Raw genomic sequence first — 16,991 nt, 5'->3', positions numbered from 1 at the left:
ATGTTGCCTAGGCTGGTCTTGAACTCCTGGGCTCAAGCAATCCTCTTGCCTTGGCCTCTCTAAGTGCTGGAATTACAGGTGTAAGCCACTGTACCCAGCCACCATGTTTATTTAATCACTCTTTGAATTTAATATCTGATAGTTTGAACTCATTTTTAAATTTTATTTTTTGTACTCGTAGATAGTTTTTTTAAACTAATTTGTTTGCTTTATCACTGATTTGAACCAAGCATCTTAGCACTTGTTCTATTAAAAGAATTTGAAGAAACATCCAAAAGAAGGAAACTCAAAAGCTCACTGCAGGACTTTTTAAGATGTTCTGGCAGTCGGAGTGGCATCATTTACATAATATTAAACTTGAGGCATCAAGGAACCTCAGTGGCTTAATGTTGCCATTTTACGTGAGTTTGTGCATATGCATTTTATCACGTGTGTGTGTGTTTTTAGCAAATCACATACATACATATGTATATATATATTTTTAGTAGATCACATAATCTCTCTTTGTGTGCCTTGTTTCGAAAATGTGGAAAAGAATGTTGGGTTTTTGTGATTCTCAAATGAAAAAGATCGGGAAAGTGCCAGATTCATAAAGATGCAGAGTTGAAGTGTTATTGCTATTCCTTGCTTTATTATTTTTCCTGGCTTTATCAACTGTGAAGTAATAGCACTAAGAGAGATTAGGAAAATAATTGGAGTTATCCCTTTTAACTTAGTAAACTGTATTCCTAGGAAGATAGCATCATGTGCTGACTTGAGGGGCACAGCAGGGACAGATAGAGAAAAACAATAGCAAGATTATACTGAAACTAAAAAACCAAGATAGAAGGAGCTGTGACATGCATGTGGAGGTTAACTGTTTAGAATTAAAACAAACAGCAGCAACTATCTGCAGAAAAGCCTGGGAAGCGTTGTAAGGCCTGACCTTGCTGGTCTGAGGGACCAGGCTCTGATGCCCAGGACTTACACTGGAGAGCGGCAAGGGAGAAGAAGAAACCATAGACATCAAGTTGTCCACTTGTGCACAATTGTAATACCTTTAATGAAGAAGAGGTTTGAAATGATTGAATGAAATTGCTTACCGTGTTATCAATGTCCTTCAATACAAAAAATGATTCTAGACTTTCAGTTTCACAAATTGCAGGATTTGAACATAGGAGTTACAAAAGAGGGAAAGCCTTGTTCATCTTGAGTTAACCCACTTATATTAATCATTTTGATGATATTAGGTCTCTAGTGAAAAGAACCTCCTTCAGGCAGATAAGAAAAGAAGGGAATTCTCCAAGACAGGTGTCCATTTGCCTGAGCTAAACCACAACCATCTCCCTGAACTACGAACCTTGGAAGGTATAGGTATGTCTATGATGCTTTTACTTTGTATAGTCCTTTTGATTACATAATTTAAAATTAATACTGAGGGTTAGATATAGAATGTCAAAAACTAGCAAAATGTCTAATATTTTCACTGTGTTTATGGTTATTTTATCTAGCTCGAAATTCCAGGCTAATAAGGAAAGAGAGCAAAATTCTTTCAGAATCTCGAATTCCTTCTCTGGCTGCTATTGACCTGCATACCCCCAGTATTGCATTACATCAGGTACAGAAATATGCTTTGTGGTTTGGGTCTTTCTTATATTTACTATTATAGTATTTCAGAGAGAATTTGCTCTTCAGGTAGGTTTATGTAGGTTTGGCCGGACATGGTGGCTTACACCTGTAGTCAGCACCTTGGGAGGACAAGGCAGGAGGATTACTTGAGCCCAGAAGTTGAAGACAAGCCTGGGCCACATAGTAGGCCTCGTCTCTACAAAAAATAAAAAAGTTAGCTGAGCTTGGTGATGTACACCTGTAGTCACAGCTACTCAGGAGGCTGATTTGAGAGATGAGCCCAGGAGGTGGAGGGTGGGATGAGCACCAGAGTGAGACCCCAATACAAGCAAACAAACAGAATTGTGCAGGTTTATTGGTGGAAATCTATAAAATATTTTTTGCTAAATTTTGTTTCCAGATTCATTGCACTTAGTACCTTTATTGCATGTATACATATATAAACATTTCCCAACTTTCAGTAATCCAGTTTTTAATTGGTTAAAAATGTGTGTACCTGTGTGCAGCCTAGGTACAATCTTTGAATAACTACAGGGTTTTTGGTAGTTTTAGTATTTCATTAACACCAAAGTTATTGCCTAATTTCAAAGAGCAAAACTCTGGAATTGCCAAGCTACTGGGGAGATTAAGGCAGGAAGATCACTTGAGCCCAGGAGTTCGAGACTGTGGTGAGCTGTGATTGTACCACTGTACTCCAGCCTGGGTGAGACCCTGTTAGACCCTGTCTTAACAGGCAAGCCAACAAACAAACAACAAATAATTAATTGTCTATTTGATATAAACTTTCAAATCTTCTGAGCCAACCATACCTAGCTACAGAGTTTGGGTATGGATGACTATCCTTTCCTTTTACTTCTTCAGACAGATTTCTCACTTCTGCTTGAACTCAGGCAACTTTGTTGTGGAATTTCATTTTCCATCCTCATTATCAAAGCATTTCTATGTATAGTGAGTGAGCTCCTGTATGTTACTTCCTTATCCATGCTGATGCTCTTTTTACTGTTACTCCTTAGTAGTTCTATAGAGCTCGGCAAACAGAAATAGTATTGTTGAGGATAACAGATTCCAGAGGCAGCTATCCAGCGACGCTGAGGAAGGGACTTGTTGCTCCTGCTTTGCCTTATCTCTTGCCAACAATTTCTGTGGCAACATTTAATCAAAACTGAATAAATTCCTGTGGTGTGAAGACAAATCACTGGTCACCGATTTCCTATTTAGGAACTATAGAGTCTGAATAAATGTATTATAAACTTCTAAAATTAAATTTCATGTGGATTTCAAAGGTGCAGACATTTTCACTGACTCATTGTGAGTGCACTATTATGGGGGGAAAAAAACAACACTTTTCAAGGTTGTCGTAACCAAATCCAGTGCCATGCAGTGGAAGAAAGGCTTTGGCTGCCTTCATACTTCAGTATTTTTATTTGCTATTCTAGCTTTTTTAGACTTGTGGACTGGTCTGCATTGTTTCTCTCATTGTATTTGTACAGTTTCCAGTTACACTTAAAATGCAATCAAGGAGAAGGCCGATGTAGCAAATTACACAAATGAATACTAAGATAGCTATGGGCAGACAACCTGAGTAGAAGGAGAACAGCAGGAGACAAAAGGCAAAGGCCCGGGCAGAAGCCAGCCCTGTCTCGTGTCTTTCCTGTGTGGTAGTCATCATTGCATTCAACTGAATTTTGCTTCCGTACATAACATGCACATTTTCACATTTTAAAAAGTCCACTCTTTACCTTCGGGAGTAATCTGTAAGGTAAATCTGGGTAAGTTGAGAATTGCGTAGGCCATGGAATCCGTCTTCAGTCCCTCATCCTCTCATGCTTACACATGCTATGTGTTTATATGTGTTCATCACTACATGTTTAAGAAGCCATTCCTAAAGTTCATCTCCCCATTAGAGGTGTTTCCTGTAAGCATTTGGAAACAGTTTTTTTCAGGGTTACAACAACTGAAACAACAAAAGCAGTATTTGGTTAGAAACATTGTGATCACTGGATCCACCACAAAACTAAAATGGTAGGGAGTGGGTGGAGGGAAGAATCAGCTTGGCGATTAGTTAGAGCAGTGCTTCTTAATCTTGGTAGCAGAGTGGAATTACCTGGGAGATTTTTAAAATATTGATGTTTGGGGCTCCCCTCCTGAGATTATGACTCAGATCGTTTTCTTTTGGAATGCATTATTAAATTTTGAAGCAAACTGAAGCTTCCAAAAAACATTGCAAGAGTAGCGCAAATAACTTAATTTTCACTAAGCCATTTGAGAGTAAGTTGCCAACCTGATGCCCCATCATTCCCCAAATACTTTAGTGTATATTTCCTACAAAAGGGCAGCCTCCTACACAACACAACAGAATCATCAAAACCAGAAATTAACACTGATAAAATCTTACCATTTAATCCTCAGACCCCACTCACTTTTGCCAATCATCCCAATATTGTCTTTTATATTGAAAGAACTGAGTTCAGAATCGTATGTTACATTTAGCTGTCATGTCTTTTTAGTCTCCTTTGGTCTGGAATACTTCCTCAGTCTTTCCTTGCCTTTCATGATGATTACAGGCCAAATATTTTATAGAATGTTCCTCAGTTTGGGTTTGGGTGATGTTATCTCATCACCCAGATCACACAACTTTACAAGGAAAAGCACAGAAGTGATGCCGTATTCATGGCATAGCATTTTTTTTTTTGGAGGTAATAGAAATGTTTATTACCCTGATTGTGGTAATGATATCAAGGGTATATGCATATGTCCAAATACATCAAATTGTACACATTAAGTATGTACAGTTTTTTTGTATATCAATATACCACAATAAAGCTGAAAAAAAGAAACAAAGGAATGCTTTTATCTAAAAATAGAATATTCTGGAGACAATAACTTTTGTTCAGATTTTCAGTCTATAGAAATTACTTCTATGAAACATTTTTACTTTATCACATTATAAGATACTTTTTTTTTGAGTTGGAGTCTCACTCTGTCACCCAGACTGGAGTGCAGTGGCCGCTCCCGGCCACCGCAGCCTCGACCTGCTGGGCTCCAGCGATCCTTCCGCCTCAGCCTTCCAAGTCGCTGGAACAACAGGCGCACGCTACCACGCCCGGCTAATTTTTGATTTATTGTAGAGATGAGGTCTCGCCAAGTTGTCCAGGTGGGTCTCAAACCTGCAGGCTCAGGCAGTCCACTCACCTCAGCCTCCCAAAGCGCTGGGATTATAGGCTGAGCCACCGGGCCCGTCTATAAGATACTTTTATTAAACATATTTTCTTTTATAATTATAAAGATGAAAATCATAACAAAGAATTGTATGTGTGTTTGTGCATATGAGTTGAATGAATTTAAATCATTACCTTAAAAGTAAACATAAAGCGTTTTTAAAGTTAAATTTTATTCAGCACGTTTTCTTTTTCTTAGTTGGACAATCCTATTTAAACCAAATTTTATTTCGTTATTGTTCTTTCTACTTTACAATTGACATAATTGAATTTATCAACTTAGATTAATTAATTAATTTTATTTTATTTTAAAGATGTGGGGTACAATACAGGGTTAGGTATACAGACATTGATTATGCAGGTACCCTTGTTGATGAGGTGTGCCGTTCCCTCCCCTAGTAGTTTCCCTCAACTGCCACTCCCCCCCCGCCCCCGGCAGTTTCCCACTACTGCCAATTCTTTTCTTATAGTACTATGAGAATTGTTCAGGGTCCACTTATGAGTGAAAACATAAGGTACTCTGTTCTTTGATAGATCACTGAGTCTGATCAACTCTGAATCCATCCAAGTTGCTGCTAAGTTCATATGTTTGTCCTTCTTTATAGTTGCATAATATTCTATTACGTATATATACCACATTTTTTTAATTCACTCCAACTTCGAAGGGCAGCATGGTTGATTCCATGTTTTTGCTGTTTTGAATAGAGCCTGGAATTGCATTCTTTCAGGTAGCACAGGATTTTATTTTGTCTCAATATTGATGATGTTCATTTTGGCCACTTAATTTGGCATCCAGTGCATTTCTCATTGTGAATGTCTTTTCCTTTTGTGATTGATAAGAATCCATGGGAGAATATTTTGAAGTTAAGTAAATATGCCGTTTGTCCATCAGACTTACAGTTTACTAATTATTTATGTCACTGTGGACTCATCAATTTTTATTTTGTTCAGTGGCTTATAATAAGTTACAAGCATTTATTTTTGCATTTACATACAGTGAAAGTCACTCTTTTTGGTATCAGTTTTGATAAATGCATAGAGTCTTTAATCATTAACACAATCAAGGTGTATTATAGGTTCATTCCCGCTCCTCCAATTTCTCTCTATCCTTTTGTGGTCAAACCCTCTGTCTCCATCCCTGTCATTTACTTTTCCCAAAATGTCATATAAATGGAATAAAACAGCCTTATGTCGTTTTGCAGGAGTGCTTTCAAAATATTGTACTGCAGCTGTAGCATTGTTTCTCCCCTTTATCTGTTTATTGTTGCTTTGTGTATTTAAAATCTATTATTAGGTACATGCACACTTATAACTGTTTTGCCTTCCTGATACATTGTTTCTTTTATTGTTATTAAATGTCACTCTTTATCCTTGGTAGTGGTCTATGTCTTGAAATCTGTTTTATCTGAGTTTAAAATAGCCATTTCAGCCTTCTTATACCAGTTTGTTTGCATGGTGACTCTTTTTATTTTCATTTACTTTCAGTCTATCTGGTTTTTATATTTAAAGTGTTTCTTTTGCAGACTGTATTTAAGTTGGGTCTTTGGTTTGTATACATTCTGTCAATCTCTGCCTTTTAATTGGAATGTGTATTAGTTTTCATTGCTGCTAACAGATGAGAGTAGTGGCCAATTGAAACAGTTCTAAGGCTGTTCTTCCACCTCTAAGACTGGGGTGGCAGGTATCAAGGATAATATGCACTTAGCTTCTGAGCTTTCTAGCAGACTTGGTGACCTTGCCAGCCAGCAGCCCCTCTTGCCTTTGCTTTGATGGCACCCACAGCAACTGTCTGCCTTGTATCACAGACAGCAAAATGACCCAGAGAAGGAGAGCCAGAGAAGCTCTCCCCACACATGGGCATGCCAGGAACCACATCAACAATGGCAGCATCACCAAACTTCAAGAATTGAGGGCTATCTTTCAGCTTCTTACCAGACGATGATCAGTCTTTTCCTTTAGCTCAGCAAACCTGCATGTAATGTGGGCCACGTGACATTCCAGTATGGAGGCATAGCCTGTATGATTCAGGATAAATGCCTGAGCGGTGATGCCAGCTGCCTCTATTGGTGGATCTTTTTTACTGTCGCCAGTGATGTTGCCATGATGAATATCTTTGGCAGAAAATTTTTTTTTTTTTAGTAGGGATCTCATTCTGTCACCCAGGCTAGAGTGCAGTGACATGCTTATGGCCACTACAGCCTCAACCTGCTGGGCTCAGGGGATCCTTCCTCCTCAACCTTCCAAGTAGCCGGGACTACAGGCATGCGCCACCATGCCTGGCTAATTTTTTGATTTATTGTAGAGATGAGGTCTCGCCAAGTTGCCCAGGGTGGTTTCAAGCCCTGGGGCTAAGGCATTTCTCTCATCTTGGTCTCCCAAAGTGCTGGGATTACAGGCTTGAGCCACCACACCTGGCCTGCCCACTTTTTAATAGGGCTGTTTGTTTTTTCCTTTTGGCATGTTTGAGTTCCTTGTAGATCCTGTATGTTAGACCTTTGTCAGAAATGCAGTTGGCAAACGTTTTTTCCCAGTCTGTGGGCTGTCTGCCCGCTCTCTTGATGGTTTATTTTGCTTTGCAGAAGCTTTTAAGTTTGATAAGGTCCCATTTGTCTGTCTTTTCTCTTATGACATGGGCTTTTGGGGTTTTGATCAGGAATTGGTTGCTTGTTTTCTGTAAGGGTGTCTCCTGCATTTTCTAAGCTTCTTATATTTTGAGGGTTTACGTTTAGGTTTTTGATTTATTTAGAGTTGATTTTTGAGTATTCTGCCTCAGCCTTCCAAGTAGCTGGAACCACAGGTGTGCACTACCACACCCAGCTTATTTTTATTTATTGTAGAGATGAGGTCTCACCAAGTTGCCTGGGCTGGTCTCGAACCTGCAGGCTCAGGCAAGCCACTTGCCTCAGTCTCCCAAAGTGCTGGGATTACAGGCTGAGCCACTGAACCTGGCCACAATATTTATTTTTATTCCACTATAGTCTGAGAAGGTGCATGGTAGTATTTCGATTTTATGAAATTTTTTAATGCTTGATTTCTGGCTGAGGATGTGGTTAGTCTTGGAGTGTTTCATGTGGTGGTGAGTAGAATGTATATTTCATGGCTGTTGGATGGAGTGTTCTGTTGGTATCTATTAAGTCCATTTAGTCAAGTGTCAAGTTGAGGTTCCAGATCTCCTTATTAACTTTTTTCCTTGCTGATATATCTAGGGTTGTTTGTGGGGTATTTACGTCCCCACTTATGATAGTGTTAGAATCAATATCACTTTTTTAGCTTAGTTAGTAGTTGCTTTATAAAACCTGGTACTCCTGTGTTGGGTGCATATATGTTTAGGATGGATATTTCTTGTTGATGGATTGAACCTGTTATCATTATGTAGTATCCTTCTGTATCATTTTAAGTTTTTGATAGCTTGAAGGTTGTTTTGTGTGATATTAAAATCGCGATTTCTACATTTTTTTGTTTTCCATCCTCTAACTTTGAGTCGTGGGAGGTAGCATATTATTGAGTTATGCTTTTTTATTTTTTTATTTTTTGAGTTGGAGTCTCACTCCATCATCCAGACTAGAGTGCAGTGGCCGCTCCCAGCCACTGCAGCCTCGACCTGCTGGGCTCCAGTGATCCTTCTGCCTCAGCCTTCCAAGTAACTGGAACTACAGGCATGCTACCACGCCCGGCTAATTTTTTTGATTTATTGTAGAGATGAGGTCTCACCAAGTTGCCCAGGTGGGTCTCAAACCCACGGGCTCAGGCAATTCACTCACCTTGGTCTCCCAAAGTGCGGGATTACAGGCTGAGCCACCGAGCCCGGCCAAGTCGTGCTTTTTAAATCCAGTTTGCCATTCTATATCTTTTTAGTGTTACATTTAGTTCATTGACATTCAGGCTGATTATTGAAATGTGAGAGTTTATCCCTGTCATGAAGCTCTTTTAAGGCTATTTTGTTTTCTTTTAACTTTTGTGCTGATATGTGTATGTGTTTTCAGTTTTGCATGTACATTGTATGCTCTGTTGACTCTATGTTTTCCTGTATTTTTTTGAAGTGCATAGTCATTCTTTTCTTTTTTTCTTTTTTTTTTTCCTTCTGTGCCTAATACCTTCTTGAGCATCTCCTATAGAGCTGGTCTGGAAGCAGCATAATCTCTTAGAGATTGGATGTCTGGGAAGGATTTTAATTCTCCATCACAATGATGCTGAGCTTAGCTGCATAGGAAATTTCTTGTTGAAATTGTTTATCTTTGAGAACTTTGAAAGTTGAGCTCCAGGGATATTGGGGAAGATGGTGGAGGAGCCAGTCAGACTGTGTGAATCCTTGTGTGAATGAGTGAGTGTATGGACAGATTTTTGTGTATGTCTGTGTGTAAGTGGGCATGTGAGTGACTGACAGAGTGGGGAATCAAGAACAAGTGGCCAGGGCTGTCCTGGTGAAACAGCTGGTGCTGCAGCTGCTCTGCTTGGACCCTAGCGCTTCCCGGAGTGCAGGAGCTGAGTGCCATTTTTTAAAATCAACAAAGTCCTACCTGGGAAGGAGCTTCCAGGATCAACTGCCAGTGCCAGTCTCTGCAGCACCAGACTGGACACTGGCATCAAGGGCCATGGAGGGAGCACAGCAAGGGAATCAGAGGCAGAGTCCCTGGAGAAGATGAAACAGACACTCTACCATCATCTTGAAAACTGGACAGGGAAGTGCTCCAGCATGCTCACAATGGAGCAACAGACCCGCTTCCTGAGACTGGTGGGTTAACTACTCTGGGGTTGGTCATGACCCAGAGGGAATATCCTGAAAGCACACATTTCAGAGGGACAGGATGAGTGTAGAGTCTCAGGTGCCCCACCCCCTACCTTGACCCAGCTGCAGGACAAAAGGTGCAACCAGAAAAGGATGAGGAAGACCCCCCACGAGAACAGTGCTCCCTACCCTCTTACCTTATTTGACTCTCAAAGCTACAAGAGACAGTAAAGCTTCCCACCTTCAGCCCTGTTTCAAAATAGAACAAATTTGGAGGCCCTGATCGGGGAAGAATAGAGAACTGAGCAAACAACAGAAGTGAAAACCTTTCCCATACCAATGAATAATGAGATTAAAGAGAAAAGAAAGAGATCTGTTACAAATGAGGAAAAAAAAATCAATGGAAGGACACAGCTAATTCCCAGTGTACCAAAGAGACAATGCCTGAAAAAAACCAGTCCTCAGAGCCCAAACAATGGAAATCACCAATGACTGACCCCAGAATACAACAGGGATTAGGGAATGTATGGAAAGAGTGAATAAAACTCAAGAAAGATAAGATGCAACACTGAAAGAACTTGTAACAGAGAGTTTGGCCATAAAAAAACTTCATCCCAGAAATAAATAACAAGATGACAAGCATGGAAAGCAGAGTCAACCAAGCAGAAGAAAGAATCTCAGAGCATGAAGACCAAAACATGGATTTAAGCCAATCTGTTAAAAACACAGAAAGAAAACTCAGAAGGAAATAACAAAGTCTCCAAGAGATGTGTGGTTGTATCAAGAGGCCGAATTTAAGCCTGATTGGTATCTCAGAAGCAGAAAGGGAAATGGAGAACACCTTGGAGCAAGTATTCCAGGAGGTAACCCAAGAAAACTTTCCCCATCTCACCAGAGATGTGACCACCCAAACACAAGAGATTCAGAGAAACCCTGCAAGACATCAAATGAACACCAACCCCTAAACACATAGTAACCAGACTACACAAAGTAGGTATAAAAGAAAAAATCCTAAAGGCAGTGAGAGAGAGAGGTCAGACTACCTACTGGGGAAGACCAATCAGAATAACAGCAGACTTAGCAGCAGAAACATGACAGACACATTCTTGACGTTGAAGCCCACATTGTCCCTAAGAAGAACTTCACTCAAAGCTTCCTGGTGCTTTTCAGCAGACTTTACTTTAGCTGTAACATTGACTGGAGCAAAGGTGACCACCATGCCAGGTATGAGAATACCAGTCTCCACTTGGCCCACAGGGAAAGTGCGAACACCACCAATCTTGTAGACATCCTGGAGAAGCAGATGCGAGGGCTTGTCATGTCAGCTAGACGAGTTGGTAGTAGAATGCTGTCCAGTGCTTTAAGCAGGGTGGTTCCACTGGCATGAGTGACTTTCTATCCCTTGAGCCAAGGCATGTCAGCACTTAGCTCTAGCATGTTGTCAGCATTCCAACTAGAAATTGGCACAAATGCCATTGTATCAGGGCTATAGCCAGTTTTCTTAATGTAAGTGCTGACTTCCTTCACAATTTCCTCGTATCTCTTCTGGCTATAGGGTGACTCAGTGGAACAGCAGTTTGTTGTTTCACACCTAGTATGTAAGCCAGGAAGGCATGCTCACGGGTCTGCCCATTATTGGAGATACCAGCTTCAAATTCACCAACACCAGCAGCAACAACCAGGACAACACAGCCAGCCTGAGATGTGCCTGTCATCATGTTTTTGATGAAGCCTCTGTGTCTGGGGTCGTCAATGGTCATGACATAGTACTTGCTCCTCTCAAATTTCCACAGAGAGATAGCAGTGGTGGTACCATGCTCATGGTTAGCTTTCAACTTATCCAAGACCCAGGAATACTTGGAGAAGCCCTTTCCCATCTAGCCTCCCTCTCAGAATTCTTAATGGTTCTTTTGTCAATGCCACCACATTTGTGGATCAGATCAGACCAGCAGTGGTGGACTTCTGAATCTATGTGTCCAGTGGCAACAATGTTGATATGAGTCTTTTCCCATTTTGGTTTTCAGGGGTGTTTTTTATACTTGTGCTCTGGCAGCAAACTCATTGCAAAAAAGCTGTTTCAGAATATTTTTAGTGTTGGGTTTTTTGGTGATACCTCTGTATTTTTTTAAGCGATTACTCTAAGAATTACAACGTACATAGCTAGTTTTTCAGTCTACATTGTACCACCCAATATAAAATACAGAAGCTTGCAAACATATTCCTTTCCCCTCAATTCAAATTTTATGTGAGAGTTATCACATGTACTACATTTATAGACTTTCAAAATCCTACCACACTGTTCTTTTTTTGCTTTAAACAGTCATAAATGCTTTAAACAATTTATGAGGAAAATAATGTCTTTTATATTCATCCAGCTACTTATCATTTCTGTTTTCCCTCCGTCTCCTAGATTCCAGTATTCCTCTGGTATCATCTTTTGCCAAATTTGGGGAGTTTTTTAATCATTATTTTTTCAAATATTTTTTTCTGCCACATTCTTTTCTCCTATGAGTCTAATGAGATATATGTTAGACTTTTTGGCATTTTCTCACAGGTTCCTGATACCCTTCATTTTTTTCTAATCTTTTTTCTTTCTATGCTTCAGATTGGGCAATTTCTGTTGATCGGTCTTTACGTTATCTGACTTTTTACTTTATCATCTCTATTCTGATATTAAGCTCTTCCAGTGAGATTTTAAAATTTCAGATGTTGTAATTTTTGGTCCTAAAATATCAATTTGATTCTTCTTTACTCATGTAGCTTCTGTTTCTCTGCTAAGAATTCCTGTCCCTTCCCTTCATTTTAAGTGTGTTTTCCTTTACTTCATGTAGTACAGTTCTGATGACTGCTTTAAAGTCTTTATATGATGGTCCCAACAGGTTTTTGCTATTGCGTTTTTGTAACAAGTAGAAGAGGAGGGTTGTAGTAGGCTTGCACTGCCATGGGAGATCACAAGTATCTTTTAACATATGTGTAAACTAAGAGATCAAAGAATAATATCCCCTTACTTCCTCCTTTTCCATGTAGACATCTTGAACTATGAATAGTTAATTATAAACAACTGATATTTGAACAACTAGGTCTGGAATTCTGGGGAAGTGGAATCTGTGTAATTACTGAAAACCTGTAGTACTCTATTATTCTTTTACAGGTATCAGGATCTCCACTGTCAGATGATTCAGAAGTTGACTTGCCTTGAATGGAACATCAGCACTGAGGATCTGGACTGGGTAGGTATGACTTCCCATACTTAATTAAGGCTGTGGAGCCTCCCATGGGGAATATTTTGGGGCTTGCTGAAGACCAAATTTTTCAGCTGAAACATACCTTGTGGTGATTGATTCTATGAGACCTTCTGAAAGAGAAAGAGTTGTGCCACTTAGAAAACCAGATTCAGTGGCTTACACCTGTAATCTCAGCAATTTGGGAGGATGAAGTGGGAGGATTGTCTGAGTCCTGGGGTTTGAGACCACCCTGGGCACCTTGGTGAGACCTCATTTCTACAATAAATAAAAAAAATTGGCTGGGTGTGGTGGCACGTGCCTGTGGTTCCAGCTCTTGGAAGGCTGACCCGCGGAAGGATTGCCTGAGCTCAGTAGGCTGCGGTGACCGTGAGCATGCCACTGCACTCCAGCCTGGGCAACAGAGTGAGACTCCAACTAAAAAAAACAGTCCAAAAACCCACAAAAACTTCTCAATCTGGGTGTGATGGTTTATGCCTGTAATCCTAGCACTTTGGGAGGCAGAGATGAGAGGAATGCCTGAGTCTAGGAGTTCATAACCTGGGCAACTTGTGAGACCTCGTCTCTACAGTAAATCTAAAAATTAACCGGGTGTGGTGGCACATACCTTTGGTTCCAGCTACTTGGGAGGCTGAAGCAGAAGGATCGCCTGAGCCCAGCAGGTCGAGGCTGCAGTAGCTGTGAGCGTGCCACTGCACTCTAGCCTGGGTGATAGAGTGAGACTCCGACTAAAAAAATGTTTTAAACAGCAGAAAGAGGCTGGGCATGGCGGCTCACGCACTCTGGGAGGCCAAAGTGAGAGGATTGCCTGAACCCACAGGTTCGAGACCAGCCTGGGCAACTTGGGAGACCTCATCTCTATAATAAATACAAAAATAAGCTGGGCATGGTGGTGCATGCTTGTAGTTCCAGCTACTTGGAAGTCTGAGGCAGAAGGATCGCCTGAATCCAGCAGGTAGAGGCTGCGCTTGCTGTGAGCATGCCACTGCACTCCAGCCTGGGCAACAGAGTTAGACTCTGATTCAAAAAAAAAAAAAGAAAGAAAGAAAGAAAAGAAAACTGGAAGAAAACCAGAAGTAGTGTTATTTCTCTTGCGCTTAAGCTAATCTCCTGAAATGTGAATTCAGGGTGATAAGTACTTAAGAAAGATACATACTTATCTCCCTTATTAGTCATTTGCCCTATGGGCTTGTAAAGCAAAATAGATGGAATGATTGGTTGGGCCTTACTTAGTGTTCTGAGAAATGCATCATTAGGCGATTTCATCTTTGTGTGGACATCATAGAGTATATTTATACCTAGATGGTGGCACCTATCACACATCTAGGCTACATGGCATAGCCTATTGTTCCTAGGCTACAGACCTATACAGCATGTTCCTGCACTCAATATTGTAGGCAGTTGTAACATGATGGTAAGTTTTATTTATCTCAAAGCATGTAAACGTACAAAAGGGAATGCGTTGCACTATGGTATTATCACAGCTACGATATTACTAGGCAATAGGAATTTTCAGCTTATGGGTTCACACCGTATGCTGTCTGTCGACCAAAATGTCCTTATGCGGTGCATAACTGAACTTGGTAATCTTTCTCCTAATAAAGAGGGTTAGTGCTATACCAAATGATTGCCTTCTTTTTAAATGTAACTTTTTAGTGTTAAAAGAAACTCAAATCAGACCTTTTAAAGTGATTATTTGTTATTTGCTCAAGTAAGTCATTCAGTGTTTACTATCTCATTAACTCTATTTAAAATATGGTATCTAAATTCCATATTCTCATACCTGTCTTATTGGAATTAATGTGTCAACTTAAAAAAATTGGGTTTTTTTGAGTCCGAATCTCACTCTGTTGCCCAGGCTGGAGTGCAATGGCATGCTCACGGCCACCGCAGCCTCGATCTGCTGGACTCAGGTGATCCTTCCACCTCAGCCTTCCAAGTAGCTGGAATTACAGGTGTGTGCCACCACAGCCGGCTAATTTTTTGATTTTTTGTAGAGACAGCATCTCGCCAGGTTGCCTACCTCCCTCAGGCTCAGGCAATCCTCTTGCCTCTACCTCTCAAAGTGCTGGGATGACAGGCATGAGCCACCGTGCCCAGCTATTTTGTTAACTTCTGCAAAGCATTTTGAGCATCTATTGAGCATCTGTGATATCAAAGATGAATTACTGTGAAGTGCACAGATCTTAAGTTTTAATGCCTCATTTGCACAGGCCCTTCTGGGACCCAGTGAGAGGTGTTTGCAATGCATTCATTTGAGCTAATTCATGTAACCTATGAACAACTAATTCATGCATACTGTATAAACTCCAGGCTCTACAAAACTTGGATCCATTATGTCAAAATTAGTCATTATTTGCATATGATAGTTTTAATTGGTAATTGTTCTTAAGATTGTCTTTAAGATCTTGTTTTTGATACATCTAATCTAAATCTAAGATTTTCCTGATACATAGTAGTCACCAACATTATCAATATATGAAATATGAGAAAGCAATATGAGAAAGCAAGTGAGATAGAAATCCATTTCTAGAAAGACTTTATGTAAAATATTTGGTGGTATATCTTCCTGTGCTTTCAGATGCCACTCTAGCAATTGTGAAGACATCCTCTTGCAACAAGAGTGCTGATATCCCAGGAGGAGAGAGTCGTGTTTTTGATTGTTTCCTTCTGAACTGCCTGCATTTTCGGAGAAAGACCTAGCAGGAGAATGAAAGACAAAGACTTTCAAATGTTTTAAAGAAGTTTGAACAAGTGTCTCTCCCCAACAGTTATGCCGTCACCTTTCAAGTCCACTGATGCTATTACAAGATATATCCAGTGAAAGAATAGTGATATGGTTCTTGCTACATGAATGTGTATTTACTGTTAGTAGATTGTGTATTTAAAGTTACTCAAGATTAAAAGTGTGTATAAGATGAGAGAGAGAAACATTATAAAATGTCAAGTTATTTATGCATTGAACTTTGTGTTATCTGTATACATATGTATATTTATTTAGGAATAGGACTGATGGGTGTAGGTGTTTAAAAACTAGGATCAGCTGAGGAAAATGAAAAAAAAAATGAGTAGCATTAAGAGAAAATGTTTCCTTTACTGTGACTTAGCTGTAAAAATACACTTAAAAGTCTTGCTTGTTTTAGGCATTAAGGAGATATGTTACTGCTCTCCATGGATAGACGTACATATTTGGTTTCTGTGAGTATTGCTGATGTATGACTGAGATGTTGAGTGTGTCATGGAACTCTGGCCTCTCTGCTTGTCTTCTGAGAACCACACTAATGTGAACCTGGTAGAGAAACCTTTTCTTTCTACTGACTTAGTACAACCCTGGCACTATATGGTCCTCTGTGTGGTGTGATTCTGGTGCCAATGTTCCTTTGTGAAGGAACGTAACTGGAATGAGAGTGAGGAAGGATAATTTTGTAGATATGCCTTGGAGTTGAGTGCTGGGCTTCTCATTGAAAAAACTGGTATCCACAAAATTAGGATATGGCAAGCAGGACTGCCTGTGGATCAAGGTTCTCCTGGGAGCCAGTAGCTGTTGGGCCACCCAGCTGGGGGCTTTGGGGAAGGTCTGTCCATTACTGTGAACTCCACTCTTGTTCACTGGTAGTTTAGGGGTGCCATTAGACAAAACAGCTCTCTTTTTTTCCTTCAAACACTTAGGCCTTCCCAAAATCTTTTCAACAAGGTGCAAAATCATTTACTTACATTCCACACGCATTTTCTAATGCACAGATCCAAAACTTTTTAGGTGGGATGCTTAAACCCCTTAAACCTGACTCCAGGTTCTTGGTTTCTGGTCATCCTCTACATTTATCATTCTGGAGAATGGTTGTTAAAGGATCCAGAATTTGTGTGGGTTTTTACCTTAACTAATTAATAGTGTGTGGTTTTCACTCCCAAAAGCCATTGACTGGAACTTAGTCCAAGAATTTAACTAGAACTTTTCTTTCTTTTTCTTTTTGAGTCGGAGTCTTACTCTGTCACCCAGACTGGAGTGCAGTGGTATACTCATGGCCACCACAGCCTCAGCCTGCTGGGCTCAGGCGATCCTTCCACAGCCTTCCAAGTAGCTGGAACCGTAGGCCTTCGCCACCACCCCTGGCCTAATTTTTTGAATAATTGTAGAGACAATGTCTCATCAAGTTGCCCAGGCTGGTCTCGAATCCCTGGACTCAGGCAATCCTCTCA

At 40.3% G+C, this 16,991-nt stretch overlaps 1 protein-coding gene across 1 annotated transcript in view; it reads left to right on the top strand.

Moving 5' to 3' along the window:
• CDKL2 (cyclin dependent kinase like 2) overlaps positions 1-16,462 on the top strand; it is a 55,253-nt gene extending 38,791 nt beyond the window's left edge. The window contains exons 11-14 of the mRNA XM_008069050.1: positions 1,230-1,353; positions 1,491-1,597; positions 12,704-12,782; positions 15,376-16,462. Of these exons, the coding sequence (XP_008067241.1) occupies positions 1,230-1,353; positions 1,491-1,597; positions 12,704-12,751 (279 nt within the window). The 3' untranslated portion in view covers positions 12,752-12,782; positions 15,376-16,462. The remainder of the gene's footprint in view (positions 1-1,229; positions 1,354-1,490; positions 1,598-12,703; positions 12,783-15,375) is intronic.
• Positions 16,463-16,991: the final 529 nt, after the last annotated feature.

The sequence above is a fragment of the Carlito syrichta genome, unplaced genomic scaffold (genome assembly GCF_000164805.1).
Source record: "Carlito syrichta isolate Samal-C Ts95f unplaced genomic scaffold, Tarsius_syrichta-2.0.1 Scaffold311780, whole genome shotgun sequence".
NCBI lineage: Eukaryota > Metazoa > Chordata > Mammalia > Primates > Tarsiidae > Carlito > Carlito syrichta.
This window is presented reverse-complemented; position numbering and strand designations above follow the sequence as displayed.